This window comes from Chiloscyllium plagiosum, unplaced genomic scaffold (genome assembly GCF_037043375.1).
Source record: "Chiloscyllium plagiosum isolate Xiang-an unplaced genomic scaffold, Cpla_swu_hap1 HiC_scaffold_37, whole genome shotgun sequence".
Lineage (NCBI taxonomy): Eukaryota > Metazoa > Chordata > Chondrichthyes > Orectolobiformes > Hemiscylliidae > Chiloscyllium > Chiloscyllium plagiosum.
In genome coordinates this window covers 37,960,266-37,983,413 of record NW_028270175.1, presented here as the reverse complement: position 1 = coordinate 37,983,413, position 23,148 = coordinate 37,960,266, and the positions used below count along the sequence as shown (strand labels likewise).

At 40.0% G+C, this 23,148-nt stretch overlaps 1 protein-coding gene across 1 annotated transcript in view; it reads left to right on the top strand.

The window, feature by feature from the left end:
- Positions 1-23,148, top strand: part of nphp4 (nephronophthisis 4) — a 450,076-nt gene that overhangs the window by 184,220 nt on the left and 242,708 nt on the right. The window contains exons 7-8 of the mRNA XM_087980586.1: positions 8,877-9,028; positions 14,853-14,979. Coding sequence (XP_087836712.1) covers positions 8,877-9,028; positions 14,853-14,979 — 279 coding nt within the window. The remainder of the gene's footprint in view (positions 1-8,876; positions 9,029-14,852; positions 14,980-23,148) is intronic.

The window sequence follows — 23,148 nt, the reverse complement described above, 5'->3', positions numbered from 1 at the left end:
TGGTCCTAAAACAGATCCTTGTGGGATACCACTAGTAACTGGACTCCAGACTGAATATTTTCCGTCAACCACCACTTGCTGCCTTCTTCCAGAAAGCCAATTTCTAATCCAAACTGCTAAATCGCCTTCAATCCCATGCTTCTGCATTTTCTCCATCTGCCTACCATGTGGAACCTTATCAAAGGCTTTACTGAAGTCCATGTATAACACGTCAACTGCCCTACCCTCATCTACATGTTTGGTCACCTTCTCAAAAAACTCAATGAGGTTTGTGAGACACGACCAGCCCTTGATGAAACCATGTTGACTATCTGAAATCAGATTGTTGATTGCTAGATGATTATAAATCTTATCTCTTATAATCTTTTCCATAACCTTTCCTACAACAGAAGTAAGGCTCACTGGTCTATAATTACCTGGGTCATCTCTGCTGCCCTTCTTGAACAATGGCACAATATTTGCAATCCTCCAGTCCTCAGGTACTAAACCTGTAGACAATGACGACTCAAATATCAAAGCCCACGGCTCTACTATCTCCTCCCTAGCTTCCCAGAGAATCCTCAGATAAATTCCATCTGGCTCAGGGGACTTGTCTACTTTCACTCCTTCTAGAATTGATAACCCCTGTGCATAACTAACCTCGATCCTTTCTAGTCTAATATCTTGTACCTCATTCTTCTCCTGTACAATATTCTCCTTTTCCTGAGTGAACACCGATGAGAAATGTTCATTTAGTACCTCTCCGATCTCTACAGGGTCCACACTCAACTTCCCACTTCTGTCTTTGACTGGCCCTATTCCTACCCTAATCATCCTTTTATTCCTCACATACCTATAGAAAGCTTTAGGGTTCTTCTTTATTCTATTTGCTAAAGACTGCTCGTGTCCTTTTTTTGCTCTTCTTAACTCTCTCTTTAAATCCTTCCTTGCTGATTTGTAACTCTCCATCACCTCATCTGTATCATCTTGCCTCATCAACACATAAGCCTCCGTCGTCTTCTTAGGAGTAAACCACGGTTCCCTTACCTTATCACTTCCTCCCTGCCCGACAGGGACATACCTATCAAGGACACGCAATATCCGTTCCTTAAACCAGCTCCATGTTTCGATCGTCTGCATCCCCTGCATTTTGCTATCCCATTCTGTGCATCCTAATTCTTGCCTAATCGCATTATAATTGCCCTTGCCCCATCGATAACTCTTGATCAGTGGCATGTACCTATCTCTTTCCATCGCAAAACTAAATGTAACTGAATTATGGTCACTCTCGCCAAAGTGCTCACCTACAACTAAATCAAACACCTGGCTTGGTTCTTTCCCAAGCACTAGATCCAGTATGACCTCCCCTCTTGTCGTCCTTTCGACATACTGTGTCAGGAAACCATCCTGTACACATTGGACAAAAACTGATCCATCCAACGTACTAGAGTTATAGCATTTCCAGTCAATGTTGGAGAAGTTAAAGTCCCCCATAATGATCACCCTGTTCCTTTCACTCCTACCCAGAATAATTTTGCTAATCCTCTCTTTCACCTTCCTGGAACTCAGCGGAGGCCAATAAAAAAAACTCCAAGCAGTGTGACCTCTCCTCTCCTGTTTCTAACCTCAGCCCACACTACCTCAGTAGACGAGCCCTCATCAAAAATCCTCTCAGCCACCATTATACTATCTTTGACTAACAAGGCCACGCCTCCCCCTCTTTTACTGCCTTGCCTGTTTTTGATGGAAGATCTAAACCCTGGAACCTACAACTTTCATACCCAGGATATTAGTACCCCTCTGGTCAAGAAGACACTGATTTATGTATCTGGACGGAAATAAAAATAAGAAGTCCTTCCTTTCCCAGAAATCTCTGCTCTCTGACTTCAAATTTAAAAGCACAAATCAGTGACTCCCCGCTCCTGGCAGGCCCCTGGTGCAAGCTCCCACCCTTCGAGTTGCTGCTGCTGCTGAAAAACAGAAATGCCCACTGTTAAACCAGCAGCGGTGTAACAGCACTTAGACTGACTGACAGATAACTTGATTTTAAAAAGTGCAGTCATTCTTGCCTTTTAAAACAGTATTTTGCTACTTCAGTCCACAAAACTACAGAAAAATGCAAAGTGTTTTGTCAAGTGAGATTCCTGGCACCCTGTCTCTTCCATAACCCACAGTGACTTTTCTCACTCAATATTTCACTCTTCATCTCCTTGATTCTGTGACTGAGCTCTTCTGTTATGTTCTAGGGGAGGAAGAAGGCCAATGATCTCCTGTGCTATGCAAGGATTAGTACCCCCTTCCATGTCTCTGCTATCTCTCACACACTGGGCTATCACTCACTCTAACTTAGCCACCGAACACACCCTCATCAAGGCTCACAGACTACAATTCTCATTACTGTATGCATCATGTCAATTCAAGGGTTCTCACTACCTCTACTCATACAACTAACCCTTCCTGTCCTCTCTGCTTTCAACTCAGTCACTGGCACTACCTCACAACTCTTGTGACCATATATCCATCCTCAGCAATTCTATATGACTTACTCCAACTGGCTCAGTCACTACACACAGCATAGATCACAGCAAATCGTGACTTATTATGAGTAGTTCTTTGAGTTCTCCATTTTATTAACAACATATTCCATGTATCCTACTTGTTTTGAATGAATAATTCATCTTATGGTGCATACATTTCTAATACATAAAACACCTTGATGAATCTCTAAACTATAAAACAAATGCTGTGGCAAAGTGCAAATTTTGGAGAAGAAAATGTTTGTATCTGTCTACGGTATAATAACAGTCGCTAATGCATCTTTACAAAAGTGTCATGATTTGAAATGTACAATATCGTATGCATTTCATGAACAAATCAAGTATTCATCAGAAAACAGTGTTTTATGAAACTATAAGCCCAGCATCAAACTGGAAGAAAGGCAGGGATGCTGCAAGGAATATTGCCCATGAAATAAATTGGTGTCTGCAGTATAGCTGGCTGGTAAACGTTCACAGTAATGCAAAGAAATATATTTTGAAAAGAAAAATGGATAATGCTTTTGACCAGTCTAGTCAGCACTGCATCTCTTTTACATATTGGAGTGAAACCAATAATGATAATGCGGGCTTTGTTTTAAGTTCTGGGTAGAAGAAAGAAACTTTGTGAAAAGTGGGAAGAAAAACCTTCATGAGAAAGACACTCTGGTCATTCAAGTTGAAGAATAACCCTTGAGATAAATGCTTTGAGTAATAAGTATTGGCTGACATGTCTGTGGTGTTCATAATTCTGAAGGGCCCCTCTATGGAACTCTATAGATCGCTTCAGCAAGAGTTGAGGGCCAGGAGAATCCCATTGAAGGCTATCAGTGTTGCAGAATTAGTGCCAGTGCATGAGCTGTGATCAACAATTGAGTGATTCTTTTAAAATATATTTCATTCAACTCTGTCCAAGTTATATTAAATGGCTGATGGTTGACAGTCTCCTTCTCCCTTACATCTCTGGCAGACCATCACCTGCCACAGGGTTCCTTTCTTCCTTCCATCAGATGGGGGGGAAGTGAAGATATAAAGTGGTGGATTGGCTCTCAGTCAAGAAAGTTGGTTTACCCTAGATGGTGTTGAGTTTTTCATTCATTGTTGGAGCTGCACTCACCTAGGCAAATGGAATGCAATCCAGTGCTCTGGACTTGTCTGTTGGAGATAGTGGACAGGCTTTGAGAGTTCAAGAAATGAGTGATGTGCTGCAGAATTCCCAACCTCTGACCGTATGGACACAGTGTACTTAGCAGAAGAAGAATCCCTACAATGCAGAAACAGGCCACTTGGCCCAACAAGTCCATACAGACCCTCTGAAGAGCAACGCACCCAGACCCATTCCCCTACCCTATTATTTTACATTTACCCCTGACTAATGCACCTAACCTACAAGTCCCTGAAGGCTATGGGCAATTTAGCATGGCCAATTCACCTGACCTGCACATCTTGGGATTGTGGGAGGAAACCCACACAGACATGGGGAGAGTGTGCAAACTCCACACAGACAGTCGCCCGAGCTGGAATTGAACAGTTCAGTTGCTACCAGTGGTGATCTTTGGGATTTTGGTGGCTTGGCATTTTATAGTAATTGTTTTGGATGTCTTTTCAGAGATTGTCATTGTCTGGCATTGTGTGACATGAGTGCTATCTGCAGATTATCACTCAAACCTTGTGAATACAAAGTAAAAGTAATTAAATATTTCAGCCATACCTTTTTAATTACATGTGCATTATTTGGTTCTTGCTTTCCAAATTTTTTGTATCCCCTTGTAAGTAAAAAATCGCCATATAAATGCAGAATGGAAGAATTAAACGTGCGACAGAATTACTATTAAAAATACAGTAAACAAGAATCCGGTAAAGAGTTTGAATCTTTGCCAACAGCAAAGTTGGAAACAATTTTGACAAAAAGCATGAGAAGCTATCAGCAGTCTTGAAACAGATATGACATCTGTACAGACGCATGCAGGAATATTTTGTTGTGTTATTCAGATATATATATCATTTTCACAGTTCTGTTTTTCAAAGTGATACAAGAATTACTTAAAATTAGCTTATATCCAAAAATGTGCAGGTCAGGTGAATTGGCCATGCTAAATTGCCCATAGTGTTAGGTACATTAGTCAGAGGGAAATGGGTCTGGGTGGGTTACACTTCGGAGGGTCGGTGTGGACTGTCGGCTGAAGGACCTGTTTCCGCACTGTCGGGAATCTAATCTAATCTAGTCTAAAGAGAAAGAGAACAGCCATCTTAAGTTTAAAAAAAACTCCTCAAAACATCTGAAACAAGATGAAAAAGTGCCTGTAATGCTGGGATTATAAGTACAATTGTTTATTTTTAGGTGCATTTGAAAATTGCGTTGCAGCAGTTTTTAACTGTTCGTCTTAATCTTTATAAATCTGTTAAGCTATCCTTTTGTCATGACCATGATGGGAAGAATGTGCTGGAAATCATACCTCACTCTTGTATGAGTTGTTCCAAATTTGTAAATGGCTGATTTCATTCCTAAAATGGTTAATTTGCCTGATTGTGATCTCTATCTAAAATAGAAGAAATTCATGCCAGTTTTTCTTGATAACCAAGAGCAGAAACATTTTATTTGTAAAGAACTTCTGCTTTAAAAAGTGGAATAATAGATAATTAATTACAAAAATGCAAACTTAAGCTATATCCCGTCTAAATGGACAAGATAGACAGTTCTGCAGAAATATCATGGGTGCAAAACATCGGCAAAGGAAACAGATTCTGTGGATCAAGAGTCCAGACTTGCTGGTTGAAATAAGGTGACTTTCTCACAGTATTCCCAGCTTTTGATAATTGCATAACATTGTTGTTAATCATGATGAACCTCAGTTTGGTAGCTGGTCAATTGAACCTTGGTCGTTTACTTGAGCTAAAAGTTATTTTCAGAGCCTTTAAATGCTCTTTCCTTGCCACTTGCACAAAGAGAGAGAGAGAGAGATCTGTCCTTGTCTGCAGACTTTGAGGAAAACATACAACTTTGCTTGCCCACTTGAATAACACTATAACTTAACTCTAACAGCTGTTACTGGCCAGTGTTTTTAACCCAAAGGTATTTGGTGCTAGTCTCTCTCACAAAAGTATCAGATCCAGCTTCTCCTAAACTTACATGACCTTATACAACAAATAAGTGAACATTTCATAGGTCCACTGTTGACCTTTGTGTTGTGAAAGTCAACTGATTTTATCTCTGCAATCTAGTTGTTATCACATTTCCGTTTTCTCAGGTTATATTCTACATATAATGTGTCATCTTGATACCTTCTCCATCTCGCTACATCTGCATATTATTGCCGCTAGTTCCCCTGTTTTGTTTCATATTTCATGTAGATTTCTGTATAGGCAATTTATTTTTTTTGTAAGCAAATAACCCCATCACTTTATTTTTAAGTTATTTTGTACTTTCCCTAGACAACTGCATTTGTGACTGTTCCCTTCAGCATCCTAGGACAAGCGAAACAAAGACAAGCACAAGAATTCTTAGAGGCACGGCATTCTAACCAGAACTCCATCAATAAACACATTGACTTAGATCCTATGTACCTTCCCTTGATAAAAAGAACTGTAATTGACATGACCCACCTTAAGAAACCAAGACCTATAAATAGAGCGGTGGGACATACCAGCTCTTCACCGGAGGCTCTCACTGATGATGTTACCTAGTATGGTGACGAAACGTCTGGAAACAATCCCTCAAGCTCAGTGAGCTAACTTACAGACTTAACATCAACCTGAGCTACAAATCTTCTCAAAAATCACTAAGATTAGTTTGATCTTAGAATAGGATAAAAGGTCAGCACAACATCGAGGGCTGAAGGGCCTGTACTGTTCTATGTTCTATGTTCCTACTCTGTCTCTTTCAGTGTTCATTAACAGGTGGTTTGGACATTTATCCTGAGATTACCATGCATGAGGTTCTGCTTTTTCAATTGAGTTCTTGCCTCAATCTGATGGCAGAAAAAGTATTTTGACTATTCATTTAGTTGTTTATGTTTTTGCTGTGTGCAAATTGAGAGCTCTAAAAGTAATAGTAACTACATTCAGAGGTAATAATGGTGAAGTGCTGATTTCAGATTTCCAACATTTAATTTTCATCTCAAGATTTTGTAATGTTAGCTATATTTGAAGTTTGATTTTTTTAGTAAGTAAAATGTCTGTAATGTGGACTGTAAATATATCCAACTGATCGATTGCTTAATCGGGGCAGCTGTAGAATCTAGTTAAAGATAAACGATTTGATTTCAGATCGTCAACATGGTTTTGTCAAGGACAGGTCGTATCTCACAAACCTCATTGAGTTTTTTGAGAAGGTGACCAAACATGTAGATGAGGTTAGGGCAGTTGACGTGTTATACATGGACTTCAGTAAAGCCTTTGATAAGGTTCCACATGGTTAGGTTGTTGGAGAAAATGCAGAGGCATGGAAGTGAGGGTGATTTAGCAGTTTGGATTAGAAACTGGCTTTCTGAAAGAAGACAGCGAGTGGTGGTTGATGGAAAATATTCAGCCTGGAGTCCAGTTACTAGTGGTATGCCACAAGGATCTGGTTTGGGACCAGTGCTGTTTGTCATTTTTATAAATGACTTAGACGCAGGTATAGGTGGATAGAGTAATAAATTTCCAGACGATACTAAAGTCGGTGGAGTAGTGGACCGCTTGGAAGAATGTTACAGGTTGCAGGGGGACTTGGATAAACTGCAGAATTGGGCTGAGAGGTGGCAAATGGAATTCACTGCAGCTAAATGTGAGGTAGTGCACTTTGTGAAGAATAACAGGAAGGCAGAATACTGGGTCACTGCAAAGATTCTTGGTAGTGTGAATGTGCAGAGGGATCTTGGTGCCCATGTATATAGATCCCTGAAAGTAGCTACCCAGGTTGATAGTGCTGTTAAGAAGGCATACGGTGTTAGGTTTCAATTGTAGAGGGATTACATTCCGGAACCGCAATATCATGCTGCAACTATTCAAAATGCTGGTGCGGCCACACTTGGAATATTGTGTACAGTTCTGGTCGCCCCATTACAGGAAGAATGTGGAAGCATTGGAAAAGGTGCAGAGGAGATTTACCAGGATGTTGCCTGGTCTGGAAGGAAGATCTTATGAGGAAAGGCTGAGAGACTTGGGTCTGTTTTTGTTGGAAAGAAGAACGCTAAGGGGGGATTTGATAGAGACATACAAGATGATCAGAGGATTAGATAGGGTAGACAGTGAAAGTCTTCTTTCTAGGAGGATGACGTCAGCTTGTATGAGGGGGCATAACTACAAATTGAGGGGTGATAGATTTAAGACAGATATCAGCGGCAGGTTCTTTATGCAGAGAATGGTAAGGGCGTGGAATGCCCTACCTCCTAATGTAGTCAACTCAGCCACATCAGGGTGATTTAAACAATCCTTAGAAAAGCACATGGATGATTTTGGGATAGTGCAGGGGGACGAGCTGAGAATAAATTGAGGGCCGAAGGGCCTGTTCTGCGCTGTGCTGTTCTATGTTCTAAGTCGCAGTAATTTTACAAATATGTTTGAAAGGAGTGTCTCTTTAGAGGTAGTCAGAAGTCACATGACATATGGAAATTACAAGCTTTTGTTGCAGGCCTCCAAAAGCTTGTGGTTTCAAATAAATCTATTGAACTATAACCTGGTGTTGTGTGACTTCTAACTTTGTCCACCCTGGTCCAACACTAGCACCTCCACATCTTTGGAAATAAGCAAAACATATGCAAAGCACCATGGTGTGACCATTTACTGTGCTTTCCCATTTCTCATTTGCTCCTTTGCACCCTTTCAAAGGCACTATTCATCTTGAGTCTTTATTCATCTTGAGACTTTCCCAGATTTCTTTGCACTGTCCTAGCTACGGGTAAAGGTCAAACAAAATTAGCATTGTCGTTTTTATTTGGTCTTCTTGTCTGTTGGTAAAACTACTTTTATAGCGAATGCTGGAAACTAACAGTTACTTATTACGCAAACAATTAGAAATTTCTTTTGTTATTTATAGCCTTTTATTATTGGTTGACCAACCCAAAAGCAGGTTAGTATTTTGATTAAATTTGAGGTGTATTAGAATCACCTGGTTAACTTTGCATTGTATGTGCACTTAAATTAGGTCATTGAAGTCCAAGAATCAGAATTTTGTAAACTGAAAAGTAAGCAGTGCTTTATTCTTATAATACATTAACTTTTTTTCCCTCTGTCTCTCAATGGATGCTATCTGACCTGCTGAGTTTTTTCCAGTATCTTGTGTTTATTTCAGAGCTGCCGCATCTGCAGTCATTACCTGCAGTAATTCACCATGTTCTTGTTTGTCTGTGAGGTACACAAATTCGTTTTGTCTTTGTTTTACAGAATGATCAAGTTTCTGATGGAAACACGGTTGTCATTCAAGAACGAAGGCTGCATGTTTGCGTCCACAACAGCTGGTGTTATGTTCAGAAGCCGCAGGTAGTAGTTTTGATACCTGGGACAGTGCAAGGAAAATCCAGGAACCTCTCCAAAAGGTAAAGTTCATTGTAAATGAGGTGCAATATATTACAAATGTAGAAGATATGGTCTCTTTTACTCTGGTTCTATTCCAAGTTGTTATCTGTTGTTAAGGCATAAAGATGACATGCTGCCCAACTGTTAAATTTTGTTTTCACAAAACAACTCCAACTCCATATAACTTTTAAAATCAAGACAACTTTTGATCACCTTGTCCTGCTGTCACATATATTGTGATTTGCATCTTGATATCAATTAAGAAAATCAATTAAGAGGTAGCTCAGTCTGGCAGTTTTCGGGAAGGATCTCTGGAGCCTGCAAGTGAATTACTACAGAGATAGAAGAGTTATTGTAAGTGGAGTTATATGGACTGTTCCCCAATGATTACATATTGTGTTACTTTGATTTTTGCTTCTCGGAGCTCAGAAAAAGATAGAAACATTTTCAATTGCTGCTATAAGGCTGATGAGAGATATTACACAAGTGACAGTGAGTTATGATGTTTCTTGTCACTGTGTGAAAGGTCCATAATTCATAAGTTAATTAAATTGTGAATACACTCTGGTTATTGGCAAGAATTAATAAACTGCTGGTGCTTTGTGTAATGGTGCGATAATCGGGCTTTTCTGCAGAAGTTCAAACATGACCTTAAAGGGGGTCCTATTCCAAGTCATTACACATATTCAGTTCCATTTTAATTTAATTCATTCATTCTTAGATTTTGTGACAACATCTTGATCCTTGGAAATTTGGCAGCATATCCTGCATTTAGGGACATTGACCTTGATGTGAAATAATTTCTTTGTGCTTTGCTTAACAACCATTTACAGGACACTGAAATTGTTGACAAGGCCAGTCAACTGGCATGCAGGAATGAGGGGTGGGATTTGCAGCCACCTCATGAAGGAGGATATTTAACGACAGACACTCACTAAAGAGTAATGCACATAGGCTACTTAATATGTTAAGAGCCTATGTCTTGGAGGTAGCCTATCTGTATAGATAGTGGAATGGCTAACAAATAGAAGACAGAGAGTTGGGATAAAAGGGTTATTTTAATGATGGCAACCTGTATTGGTGGCGTGCCACTGACTGGATCAGTGCTGGGGCTGCAGTTATTTACAGTATATATTCATGACTTTGATATGGAGAGTGTATGGAAGACCCAGAAAACAGGTGGGAAGTGGTTAGGATGACTCGAGGATTCTGCAGAGGGAAATAGACAGGTTACGTCAGTGAGCTAAAACTTGGCAGATGGAATATACTGTGGGGAAAATATAAGGTAATGTTCCTTGGCAGGAAGAGTAGCAGAGCCGAATAGTAAAAGAAACACTGAAGAAAGCTGAGAACAGAGGGTTTTGGGAGTCTTCATGAATGAATCATAAAATGTTAGCATCTAAGTTCAATGGGTATTTGGAAGGCAGATGGACAATTGTCCTTTATTCCAAAGGGATTGGAGCATAAACATAGGGAAGACTTGCTAAAACTATACAAGCTACTAGTCAGATCACAGCTAGAACACAGTGAACAGTTTTGGCACAAAGGAAGATATACCAGTACAGAGGGGGTTCACTGGGTTGATTCTGGTATTGAGGGATTTTCTTTTGAGGAGAGGTTGTGTATATTGGGTTTGTACTCATTGGAGATGAGAAGAATAAAAGGAGACCTCAATAAAACATATAGGTTTCTTCGGGGACTTGACAGGGTAGATGTAGAGAGGTTGTATCCCTTGGGGGAGTTGAGGAGCAGAAAGTATAATTTCAGAGTAAGCATCAGCATTTAAGACAGGGATAAGGAGAAATTCTTCTCTCAAGATGTCGTAAATCTGAGGATTCTTTTTACTGCAGAGAGCTGTTGAAGCTGGTTTATTAAGAATGTTCAAGACTAGTATTCAAAGTTAATGAGAAAAAGGCAGGCAATGGAATTGAGCATCATCGGATCAACCATGACTTGATCGGCCAAATGGCCTACTTTTACTCCTATGCTTTAGGTGGTATGTTCAAGAACAATTTGCTACTAAATAATAATTCCATACAGACTACATTTGATTGATGGGACTTGGAGCCAATTAAGGTAAGGCTTTGAATAGCAAATTAAGCAACGAAAAGAATGCCAGGAAACTTACCACAGACTGATGTAATTAAATTTGAACAAAAGCAAAACATCTTTAGAAAATCTGTGATAGACAACTTAATTCAGTGGAGCACGCATTAAGTGATGTCGGGCTGCTTTGCATTGTTCTGTGTCATACACTCTTCCCTGTGTTACACTAACATAGAGCAGTTTGCTTTATTTCTGCAATTTACTTGCGCAGCTGTGCAGAACTTTAAGGAAAGTCAAGAGTGTCTGTCAGTTATAAAGTGCTGATTTGAGTTTTTAATTGTACTGCTGCATTCACAATGTATTCACCCTGTATCTGCCACATATCAAGATAAGAATAGGTAGTATCTTTGAAATTGGATTCTGATCTACCTGTGAAGTGCAATGACACAAAATTTCTTTTGGAAATTCTCTAGCTGGATTGGAGTCCATCTCATGTCAACCATAACTGTAATGTGGGCTCAAGCTAAAGTTTCAAAGATTGTTGTGGTTCTGTTCGCCGAGCTGGGAATTTGTGTTGCAGACGTTTCGTCCCCTGTCTAGGTGACATCCTCAGTGCTTGGGAGCCTCCTGTGAAGCACTTCTGTGATGTTTCCTCCGGCATTTATAGTGGTTTGAATCTGCCGCGTCCAGTTGTCAGTTCCAGCTGTCCGTTGCAGTGGTCGGTATATTGGACCCAGGTCGATGTGCTTATTGATTGAAACTGTAGATGAGTGCCATACCTCTAGGAATTCCCTGGCTGTTCTCTGTTTGGCTTGTTCTATAATAGTAGTGTTGTCCTAGTCGAATTCATGTTGCTTGTCATCTGCGTGTGTGGCTACTGAGGATAATTGGTTGTGTCGTTTCGTGGCTAGTTGGTGATCATGGATGTGGATCGTTAGCTGTCTTCCTGTTTGTCCTATGTAGTGTTTGTGCAGTCCTTGCATGGGATTTTGTACACTACATTGGTTTTGCTCATGCTGGGTATCGGGTCCTTCGTTCTGGTGAGTTGTTGTCTGAGAGTGGCTGTTGGTTTGTGTGCTGTTATGAGTTCTAGTAGTCTGGCCGTCAGTTCGGAAATGCTCTTGATGTATGGTAGTGTGGCTAGTCCTTTGGGTTGTGGCATGTCCTCGTTCCATTGTCTGCCTGTGAGCATTTCATAAATTTGCTGCAAAGCATATTTTTGAAATGTTTCAAGAAAGAACATTAGAGGCTTATCAGCAGAGAGTGAATCATATGTAAAATGCTGTGGCCAGCTAGAGTCCTGCATTGCTGGTTGCGAATTGCACTCCACACCTACTTGGTCCTTTGATCCAAATACCATATATATTTTGATGGCCCAAAAGTAATGAAGTTGAAACCTCTAACTGAGAACCACTGTAGAACAAGTAGTTTCTGTCCTTTTCCTACATTGTATGGTCAAGATTAATTATGTTTGGCTGTTTAGCCATAGTCGGAGACTAAGAGTATTGGCAGTGTGTTAACCCTTGTGCAGACAGTGAGGAAGTATTGCAGAAAAATTCATTAAAATTCCATGAATTTGATATTGAATATATCTATGATTCAATACTAAATGGACCCAAGATTTTAAATACATTTTCCTAATCTTGCCTCTTTTTGTAAGCATGTAAAAGAAAATGATTTGGAGTTCTGTCTAATCAGAAAAGGAACACTTACTTGAGCGTGCAATTTTGAGAAGAGGATCAAAGGACAGAATCTAATTGGTTATTGGAAGTCTTTTTGTTTGTGGTGCAGGTCGTTCTGCTATAACATGTGTTCCATTAACCCGAATTTGCTGTAACGCGATTGACAAATTGTTACTAAAAGTTGAGCTTTTAAAATGTGTGTTGGCTGTAATGTGATTAAATCGCCAACACTTTACATGCTGTTTCTAAAGCGCAATTTTTCTATAACGTGGGGTTACACAAGAACGCAACCATTGTGTTATAGAAGAACTGCCTGTAAAGCACACCTTCTGTGCAAAACCTGAAATGATAGGTATTGGCTGAACAGAACAGGCTTAACTTGTTGCCTTTAACTCAGTCTGGACTGCAAGCCACTTAATGGCTGTGAATAATGGAAAACATTTCTTGCATCAGTATTTGCATGTGGAAAAAGACATGGAAGATATAGAATGTAGGGAAATATTTGGTGACATCTCGAAAATGTGCATATTACAGAGGAGGAAACACATAAAAGTGGTTAAATCCCCAGGGCCAGATCAGGTGTTCCCGAGAACTCTGTGGGAAGGTTGGGAAGTGATTGTTGAGCCTCTTGCTGAGATATTTGTATCATCGATAATCACGGGTGAGGTGCCGGAAGACTGGAGGTTGGCTAACGTGGTGCCACTGTTTAAGAAAGGTGGTAAGGAAAAGCAGTGATCTGTAGACTAGTGAGCCTGATGTCGGTGGTGGGCATGTTTTTGGAGGGAATCCTAAGGGACAGGATGTACATGTATTTGGAGAGGCAAGGACTGTTTAGGAATAGTTAACATCGCTTTGTGTGTGGGAAATCATGTCTCACAAACTTGATTGAGTTTTTTGAAGAAGTAACAAAGAAGATTAATGAGGGCGGCGTGGTAGATGTGATCTATATGGACTTCAATAAGGCGTTCGACAAGGTTCCCCATGGGAGACTGATTAGCAATGTTAGATCTCATGGAATAAAGGGAGAACTAGCCATTTGGATACAGAACTGGCTCAAAGGTAGAAGACAGAGGGTGGTGGTGGAGGATTGTTTTCAGACTGGAGGCCTGTGACCAGTGGAGCGCCACAAGGATCGGTGCTGGGCCCTCTACTTTTTGTCATTTACATAAATGGTTTTGATGTGAGCATAAGAGGTACAGTTAGTAAGTTTGCAGATGAAACCAAAATTGGAGGTATAGCGGACAGCGAAAAAGGTTATCTTAGATTACAACTGGATATTGATCAGATGGGCCAATGGGCTGAGAAGTGGCAGATGGAGTTTAATTTAGATAGATGCGAGGTGCTGCATTTTGGGAAAGCAAATCTTAGCAGGACTTATACACTTAATGGTAAGGTTCCAGGGAGTGTTGCTGAACAAAGAGACCTTGGAGTGCAGGTTCATTGCTCTTTGAATGTGGAATCGCAGGTAGATAGGATAGTGAAGGCGGCGTTTGGTATGCTTTCCTTTATTGGTCAGAGTATTGAGTACAGGAATTGGGAGGTCATGTTGCAGCTGTACAGGACATTGGTTAGGCCACTGTTGGAATATTGCGTGCAATTCTGGTCTCCTTCCTATCAGAAAGATGTTGTGAAACTTGAAAGGGTTCAGAAAAGATTAACAAGGATGTTGCCAGGGAGAGATTGAATAGGCAGGGGTTGTTTTCCCTGGAGCGTTGGAGGCTGAGGGGTGACCTTATAGAGGTTTATAAAATCATGAGGGGCATGGATAGGATAAATAAAGTCTTTTCTCTTGGGTGGGGGAAGTCCAGAATTAGAGGGCATAGGTTTAGGTTGAGAGGGGAAAGATATGAAAGAGACCTAAGGGGCAACTTTTTCATGCAGAGGGGCAGGAGCTGCCAGAGGAAGTGGTGGAGGCCGGCACAATTGCAACATTTAAAAGGCATCTCGATATGTGTATATGAATAGGAAGGATTTGGAGGGATGTAGGCTGGGTGCTGGCAGGTGGGACTAGATTGGGTTGGGATATCTGGTCGACATGGATGAGTTGGTCTGAAGGGTCTGTTTCCATGCTGTACATCTCTATGACTCTAAAAAGTGGCTTCTTTTCTAACTGCAGTTCGCAAAAAACGTCCCTGGTCCTCAGGAGCCGTATCCAACTGACAGAAATGGTAAAACTGCCAATGTTTGCTATAGTTTTCCACCTGGAATATGTGTTCTCCAGCTCCACGGGAGCAGATGGGAAGGTGAGTCTGCGATTCCTGAACTTGGTTTGTCTGCAATGTTCTCATGATAGGTTTCCAGTAGTATTTTCTACAAAGTGTGAAACAACTAATATTTGATTGTATTGGATTTAACCCTATCACAGCTAAATAGGAACTGCTGGGACTGTACATTGGTGAATATGCTGTCCTCCTGTCAGTTTGGGATGATGTTTGACTGTCTGACGAGGGTTAATCCTGAAATAATCACTGCCCTTAATCGAATGTTGATTAATCCACTGTGGGTTTTTGTTTTTATATCTAATTTTTGGAAATTGTATTTTCATTTCATTCTCAAGTGCATGCAATGTTTGGTACATGTTTGATGACATTCTGTTAAAATTTATTTTTCAAACTTCAACTCCAGTTAAAAGATTGCATATAGGGCATATTGTGATTGCAAACATTTGATAAAACAATTAATTTTGGTTCTTATATTTTTCGAGTCATCTGTCCGGTCTCAGTTAGCTCCTACCAGAGGCAATACAACTCCATTCCACATCTTGCTATGTTGAAAACACAAGCAAACCTTGTATCCAATTATCTTGGTCATGATTGTAAATGGATTGTGTAGCTGTATAAAATTCTGGTGTAAAATGGGTCTGTTTCCTGCAGTTAAATGACTTAAAAGGGCACCATTAAATCCAAATATTGCATTCCTGATTTTGTCATACAATGGTGGCTGTGATACAATTTATAATGCGACCCAAACTTCCTATGTCCTTCGATGTTTAAAATGTTCTTGGTCATTCTATTTTGTTTTTCTGTTCTGATGAGAGTTGCACTTTTTTAGGATTGGAGTTGTACCAGCAGTGGTGACCATGGATATAAAGTTAACAGCATTGATTGGAGTCAGGTCGAGATCTATTTTCTGACTTCAGTAAACAATGAGTCTTTGACGTGAGATTTTTTTTTATTTGCAACCCAGTTGAAACTTACAATCTAAATGTGACAAAAGATGGTCGACTGAATTAGAATTTGATTTTGCACAAAATCTGTTATATTATATAAAGAACGATTTTATTGCTCGTCTCTTGAAACATGGGAAATTCACTCCCAGGAGTATGTTATCGTCTAACATGGTCTGAAGGGATGATTGACATCTTGTGGAATGAGGAATAAAGTGATGGATACATTAATTGAGGGTGAATTCAATGTTAATTAGTGAAGTAAATACGGGGAGCTAATAATCAGTGGGTGAAATTGTTATAGAATGTGGCGAGCCAAAATTAAATAGTCAGTATAAGTTTGTTCAAAAGCATACTGTATATCTTTTAGAGTATCATAGAGTGAAGCATTGTGCGTGCATCCAAAGATGCATATTCTGGTTCTGAGTTCTTTTGCAGTTGACCTCAGTTTGACCTGAAGCAAGGCAGTTGCGTGTATAACTCTGGACTCTTAAAGCTCATGTATCCACTAACTACTGTCACCCTGCTCTGTTGAAGGAAGGCCTCATGGGAGGCAGTCACGTATATAGTTAATACTATAAATTTTAAAGCCTCAGAATGAGGAGTTTTATTGGCACCACTGATGACTGTAGGAGTCTTGTGTGATTTGTTAACAGATACTTTACTGAAGGAAAGTGATACTTTACTCCTGAAGTTTCATTTAGGTGACATTAGGTGGCACTATTGAATGGTTCATTAAATGATAAGTTTGTGATGATATTCAGCAATACAGCTAAATGTTTGCAAGTGTTTGAACTAATTTATAATCTGCTAAGTAATTCATGCAGGGCCTTAAACTCTAATGTACAAAATAGACCTATTTACGCTTGCCCTAATTCAGTTTGGTTGGATAATTCTGCTTTACACAGTTTGCAAGGTTCGTGCTATTTTAGTGCATAAAATGTAATCAAGCAAAGTATCACGTTTAGAATCTTTATAGAACGTTTCTGATTAATTAAATGGTTTGTTACAACATTTCATCATTGCTACAGGTCACTGGGCTGTTTCTGATTACTTCTTTAGAGAGACAATAATAACTCAGTAACTGTGAAGCTAAAATGTGTTGACTATAAAAATTCATGATACTCTTAATTTGATGTCAGATGTAGCAAATCCGATGAACCTTATACAAACACAGTTGTTACTTTACTGCAGCACACATTGCTTAATGCATGCATTGAGAAATGAGAAGTCATCGCTTTGAAACCAGATTTCCTGTTAAAGGATTTGCAATAAAGGTCACTGAATTTCCCATTCACTTCTTCCACCTCTGAATAACAGAAGAAAGTATTGAGTGAGTAAAGGTCACCAGGTTCAGGAATGCCAATTTATTTTCACAGACGATGTACGTTTGTCCTCAACCAAAGCTAGTTAATCTTCAAGAGATGACCAGTGAGAGACATAGCTCAAAAGCAGGAATGTTTCACTCCAACTGTCTTTATGAAATACTTGAGGATGTGCACAAACCATATAAAATTTCAAACAGTTGTGTTTGTCGATGCCAGAGTGCAGGAACTTCTATATTTCATGTTGGTCTGTGTCTATCTTAAAAACTTATTAGTTTATTCTGAAATATGAAATTATTGCCTTTTTAAAAATGAATTATCATTTTTTTTGTTACAATTAGTCTTATCACTCCAGACCTTTGAGGAGGAATAAGATTGTTTTGATCTGTAGTGTTGAGACTTGCTTCAGTTAATGTCTCTTGTTTTCGCGCTAAAGCCCATGTTTAGCATCTGCTTATATTTACAATATTCACAAATCTCAGCATTTGAAACACCTGTCATATACCTCCTCTTTGCTCCAATCAAAGTAATTCAGCTTCCTGTTCATAACTTAGAGTGACATGCTCCGAATGATCATGATTGTTGTTCTCAGAACACTTTGTCAGGTATCACATAGGGGTGGCAATGATCAGGTGGAATTATTGCTCAAATATTAATCCAGAAACTCAGGTAATTTTCTGGGAACCCAGGCTCAAGTCCTGCTATGGCAGATGGTGGAATTTGAATTCCAAATAATATTTGTATTTAAGTGGTAAAGTCCTGGCGAATGTTGTAGAACAAAAAGACCTCTGAATACAGGTTCATAGTTCCTTGAAAATGGAATCGCAGGTAGATAGGATAGTGAACAGGGTGTTTGGTATGCTTTCCTTTATCAGTTAGAGCATTGAGTCTAGGAGTTGGGAAGTCATGTTGTGGTTGTACAGGACATTGGTTAGACCACTTTTGGAATACGTGTGCAATTCTGGTCTCCCTCCTACGGAAGGATGTTGTTAAACATGAAAGGGTTCAGAAAAGATTTACAAGGATGTTGCCAGAGTTGGAGGGTTTGAACTATAGGGAGAGACTGAATAGATTGGGACTATTTTGCCTGGAACATCTGAGGCTGAGGGGTGACTTTATAGAGGGTTATAAAATCATGAGGGGCATGGATAGAGTAAATAGACAAGGTATTTTCCCTGGAGTGGTGGAGTCCAGAATTAGAGGGCATAGGTTTAGGGTGAGAGGAGAAAGATTTAAAAGGGACCTAAGGGACAACCTTTTCATGCAGAGCGTAGTGCGTGTGTGAAATGAACTGTCAGAGGAAGTGGTGCTGGCTGGTTTAATTACAATATTTAAAAGGCATCTGGATGTGTATATGCACTGGAAGAATTTAGAGGGATAGGGGCCAAATGCTGGCAAATGGGACTCGATAGGTTTAGGATATCTGGTCAGCATGGGTGAGTTACACCGAAGGGTCTCCTTCTGTGCTGTACATCTGTGACTGTATGACTCCAAGTCATATTTAACTGAAATGCAACAATATTTCAGTCCAAGTTAGGATATTATGTCTAATTCTGGACATCACCTTTTGGGAAAGCTATGAAGGCTTTCAAGAAGAAGCAGAGATTTTTCCAGGTATGAGGGTTATCGTTACATGGGTCAACTGCAGAAACTGAGGATGTTCTCCTTTGAGCAGAAATGGTTAACAGAAAATTTGAGAGAGATGTTTAAAATCATGGGCTTTAGATAATGTCAAGTGATTGGGAGGCAGATAATCAGAGAGCACATACATCAGGCAAATGGCAAAAGAAACAGAGAAGATGCCAAAGGGAAGCCTTTCTTGCGCAGTTAATAGTTTATATTTAGAATATACTGCCTGGTGTAAACAGATGCAACTCCTCAATCCTTTTGCAGCACCTTGCAAATCTGTGACCTTTACTGCCTAGAAGGACAAGATCCATGAATGCATGGGAACATTATCACCTACAAGCTTTTTCCAAGTAACACACCATCCTGACTTGGAGAAAATATCACCTGTCCTTTAGTGTTGGATGTATCAACATCCTTAAACTCCCTTCCTAGTGACATTGTGCATCTACCTATACCACATGGAATTCAGTGGTACAAGAAAGTGATTCCCATCTCCTTCTCAAGGGCAACTGTGGAGATGGGCATATGTTTTTTTTAATTCACTGATGGGACATGGGCGTTGCTAGCTGGCCAGCATTTATTGCCCATTCCTAGTTACTGTTGATCTGAATGGCTTGCTGGGCCATTTCAGAGGGCAATTGAGAGTCAGCCACATTGCACTGAGTCTGGAGTCGCATGTAGGCCAAACCAGGTGAAGATGGCAGATTTCTCTTCCTGAAGGACATGAATGAGCCACATGGGTTTTTCCAACAATTGACAGTGGCTTTGTGGTCTTCAGTAGATAATGAATTCAATTTTTTAAAAAATCTGGAATTAAAATTCCTCCATCTGCTGTGGTAGGAGTCGAACTTGCATCTGCATAACATTACCTAGGTCTCCGGATTAATAGCAGAGTCATAATCCAATCACCTCCCCAATGTTGACCCAACCAGCAATGTTCACAGCCTGTGAATGAGAAACAGGGGAATTGAGTAAAAAAAATGTATGAAATTAGAGAACTGTGTAGGAGGTTTGGGCTAATTGGGATTGCTTTGCAAAAGTGTTGATATGGACTTGATGGGCTAAATGGCCTCCTCCTGTCCTGCACTTTCTGTGACTTGATTCTTTGTGTTACTTGGAACTGGTGCATCTTTTCATCCTCTTTTTTTTGTAATGTATTTCAATTGAACTATAATTGAATAAAATTGCCTGTGTGATTGGTGATCTCACTATTCAAAAATGCCCTTGATAATCCTCATAATCACAATCTACGTTGAATGCAGAAGATCTTTCTGCCAACATATGATTTATTTTTCATGGAGTGTTTCATTTATGTTACTTCTTAGTGAAGTAAATGAATATTTTAATAAGACGATGCGAACAAACTTATTTCTATGGAAAATTTTTAATAATGTTTTATCAGTCCAACCTTTGTACATCAGGAATGCCAACACAGTTGCAAAATTGTGGTTGAGCAATTGTCTGCTAATTTGAAGTATTGCTTCCTGTGAAAGATAAGAAAATGTGGTTGAGTGGGAATAATACTTGAACCATGAACAGAAACAACAGCTCGAATATGTTTCAGTGGTACAATCAGTGTAATTTTGCACTTCTTAATGAATGTAAAATGATTTCTGATGCTGTGCAAAAGATTGGAGTGACTGGTTGTATTTAAAGGAAGCTTTCAGTCTTGTTTTAAGTGTTCCAGAGAATGGCAGTTAATTTTAGCTTTAAATGACATAACTGCACATAATATCATGATGGGAGCTGGTCTGGATGAATTGCTGAGCCTTGTATGGAGTTGAGGTAACATCAGCAGATATAGCCATTAACTCTGGGTACTGAAGTGACTCCGTTAACTCAGCTTTATGTTCATTTCCTTAGTTGCAATGCTCGAGCTACCTCAATTCCTGTTCCCTTGAAGCTTTCCTAATTAGGTATTTAACATTAACTGTAATAAAATAATTACTTCAGAAAATCCTAGAGAAGAAAAGTCATGTTAAAGAGTCCCAGATGATGCAGTGCAGAAAGAAAGCCATTTGGCCCTTCATGTTTGCACCAACTCTCCAAATGATCCTTCCTCCTGCTGGTCTTTTCACTGGTCCTCTTTTCTAATGGTTGAGCCATGGATTTCCATTGTTTGTGGACAAGTACTGCAGTGATTTGTCATGGTCTTCTGTAAGAAGGCTGAACAGGAGACTTCTCCATTCTTAGGATCTTCCATCTGACATAATAGAAGCATTTACAAGCTGACAATGAACCTGTTTGGCCACAGTACAAATAAACCTTCCACATACCCAACAAGTCTTGGCATGGAACTCAAACCCAGAGCTTTTGGGTTTGAGTTAGGGAGGTTTTACTTATGCTGCAAGAGCTCCTAACCCTTCTCTAAATTGGCAACACTTGAGACAATTTCACTACTTGAACTATTATTATACTTAAAATGTACTTCTGTTATGGAGGTCAGACATAAAGATAAACACCTGATCAGTATTTTATAATATGCTGCATTTTTTGGTGCATTTACTCTTCCAACCACACTTTAAACAATGATTCTATTGTAATTTTGCCTGACTCGGCAATTATAGGAGGAAATCTATAACCAAAGAAATCTCCTCTGAGTTTTGTCTTCCCAGAGTTGCTGCCACCTTATAAACTTGATCTCCCATAAACATGAAAGTCAGAGTGTTCCCATTTCTCTGTTGAATTGGGATGAGGGGAACAAGTTAGGTAATGACTAACATGTCATGCCCACCAGTGAGAAAACTTGTGCAATCTCCTACCAATCAGCTTATTAACAGCAGACCGGTGAGTTACTGAAGAATGACACTGGGGTCTGTAATTTACCAGCAATCAATCGGCTAAGAGTCAATTTTGACGTGTTTCATGGAGGACTTTTCTTTGTGCATTGTTTTCTCACATTTTTCTCCACAGTTTGCACTATTAGCTGTGTGCTATGCCTCTGTGGTATCCCATGCACAATATCTTCCTCACGCCATTGGCGGGAGTACTTTCCACTACTGGGACTTCCTGGGATTCCCAGTTCAGACACAATATTTAAATGCAGTTGTCTACCACGATGTGTGTTGTCAGCGCAGAAGTGCTCTGCACGGCTCCTCTGAATTGCCCTGGTGGACAGAGGCAAAGTAATTTCACTGTTTGCCATCAAGGACCTGGAAGTCTTGGTGGACAGGATGGTATGGAGAAGGGCAGTCCCCTTCTCTCTCAGGACTACCTGAGGACATCATGGCACCAGATCCTGCTAGTGTAATTATTGTAATTGGGTTAGCTAGGTGGATCTCGTAGAATATGAGTTCGCTGATTAAGGCTGTTAATCTGGCTGACAGATTAAAAACAGGAGCGGGGGTCAGCCATCCTGACACTCTTTAAGCTCGCTCTGAGGGAACTTGATCAGTGTCAAGGACTGTGTATGTGTAAATATAGGGTAACATAGTGATGGGATACTGACCTCTATGGAGTTATTTCAGTGGTGACAAGAGTGAAGTGTGCTCCTGAGGAAAGTTGCTCGCAACAATTGCCTTTGAGTTGGGACAAGCCATTATTTGGAAAGCTTGACTCGTTCGATCTTGCCATCGAAGACTGTGCCCGTATGTGGAAAGAATGCATTACCTTTTTCCAGACAAATGATATGGGGCCAGATGAAAAGCAATGAGTAACTCTCTTGATGGCTTGTGGACCCACAGCTTTTTCGGTTATTTGGAGCCTAGATTTCTGAGGCACCAGTTACTGAAACCTTTCAAGGGTTGACAGATTAAGTTAAGGAATATTACGACCCCAAGCCTCCTCTAATTCTGAGATGCTATCATTTTTACTCGGCAATTCGAGAACTAGCAGAATCCACTTCAGGAGTTTTGACTAGGTAAAGATGGCTTTCAGAGGCATGTGACTTTGATTTAACCCTTAATGAGATGCTGAGAGACTATATGGTGTGTGTGATTAATGATATAACCATATGAAAGCACCTACTAGCTGAAGCCCAACTAGACTTCAAACAGGCACGACAACTGGCTTTATTACTGGAAAATGTGACAAGTGGAGGATATGAATTGAGGGTGTCCAATGGCAGTGGACACCTTTGCCAGTCCAGCTGAGCTTGGGGAACACTACTTGAGTGAAGTCAATTGCATAGCCTTACTGAAGACATAGCCTGAACAGAGGCCCACAGTAAAACCTAAAACAAAGCTAAACCTCGACTAAATAGTTAATTTTTTTTTCAGGATCCATACTGGAAAGCCATTGTAGTTGCTGCTGGTGTGTGGAAGAGTCCTACAAGACCTAAATTGACAACTCAT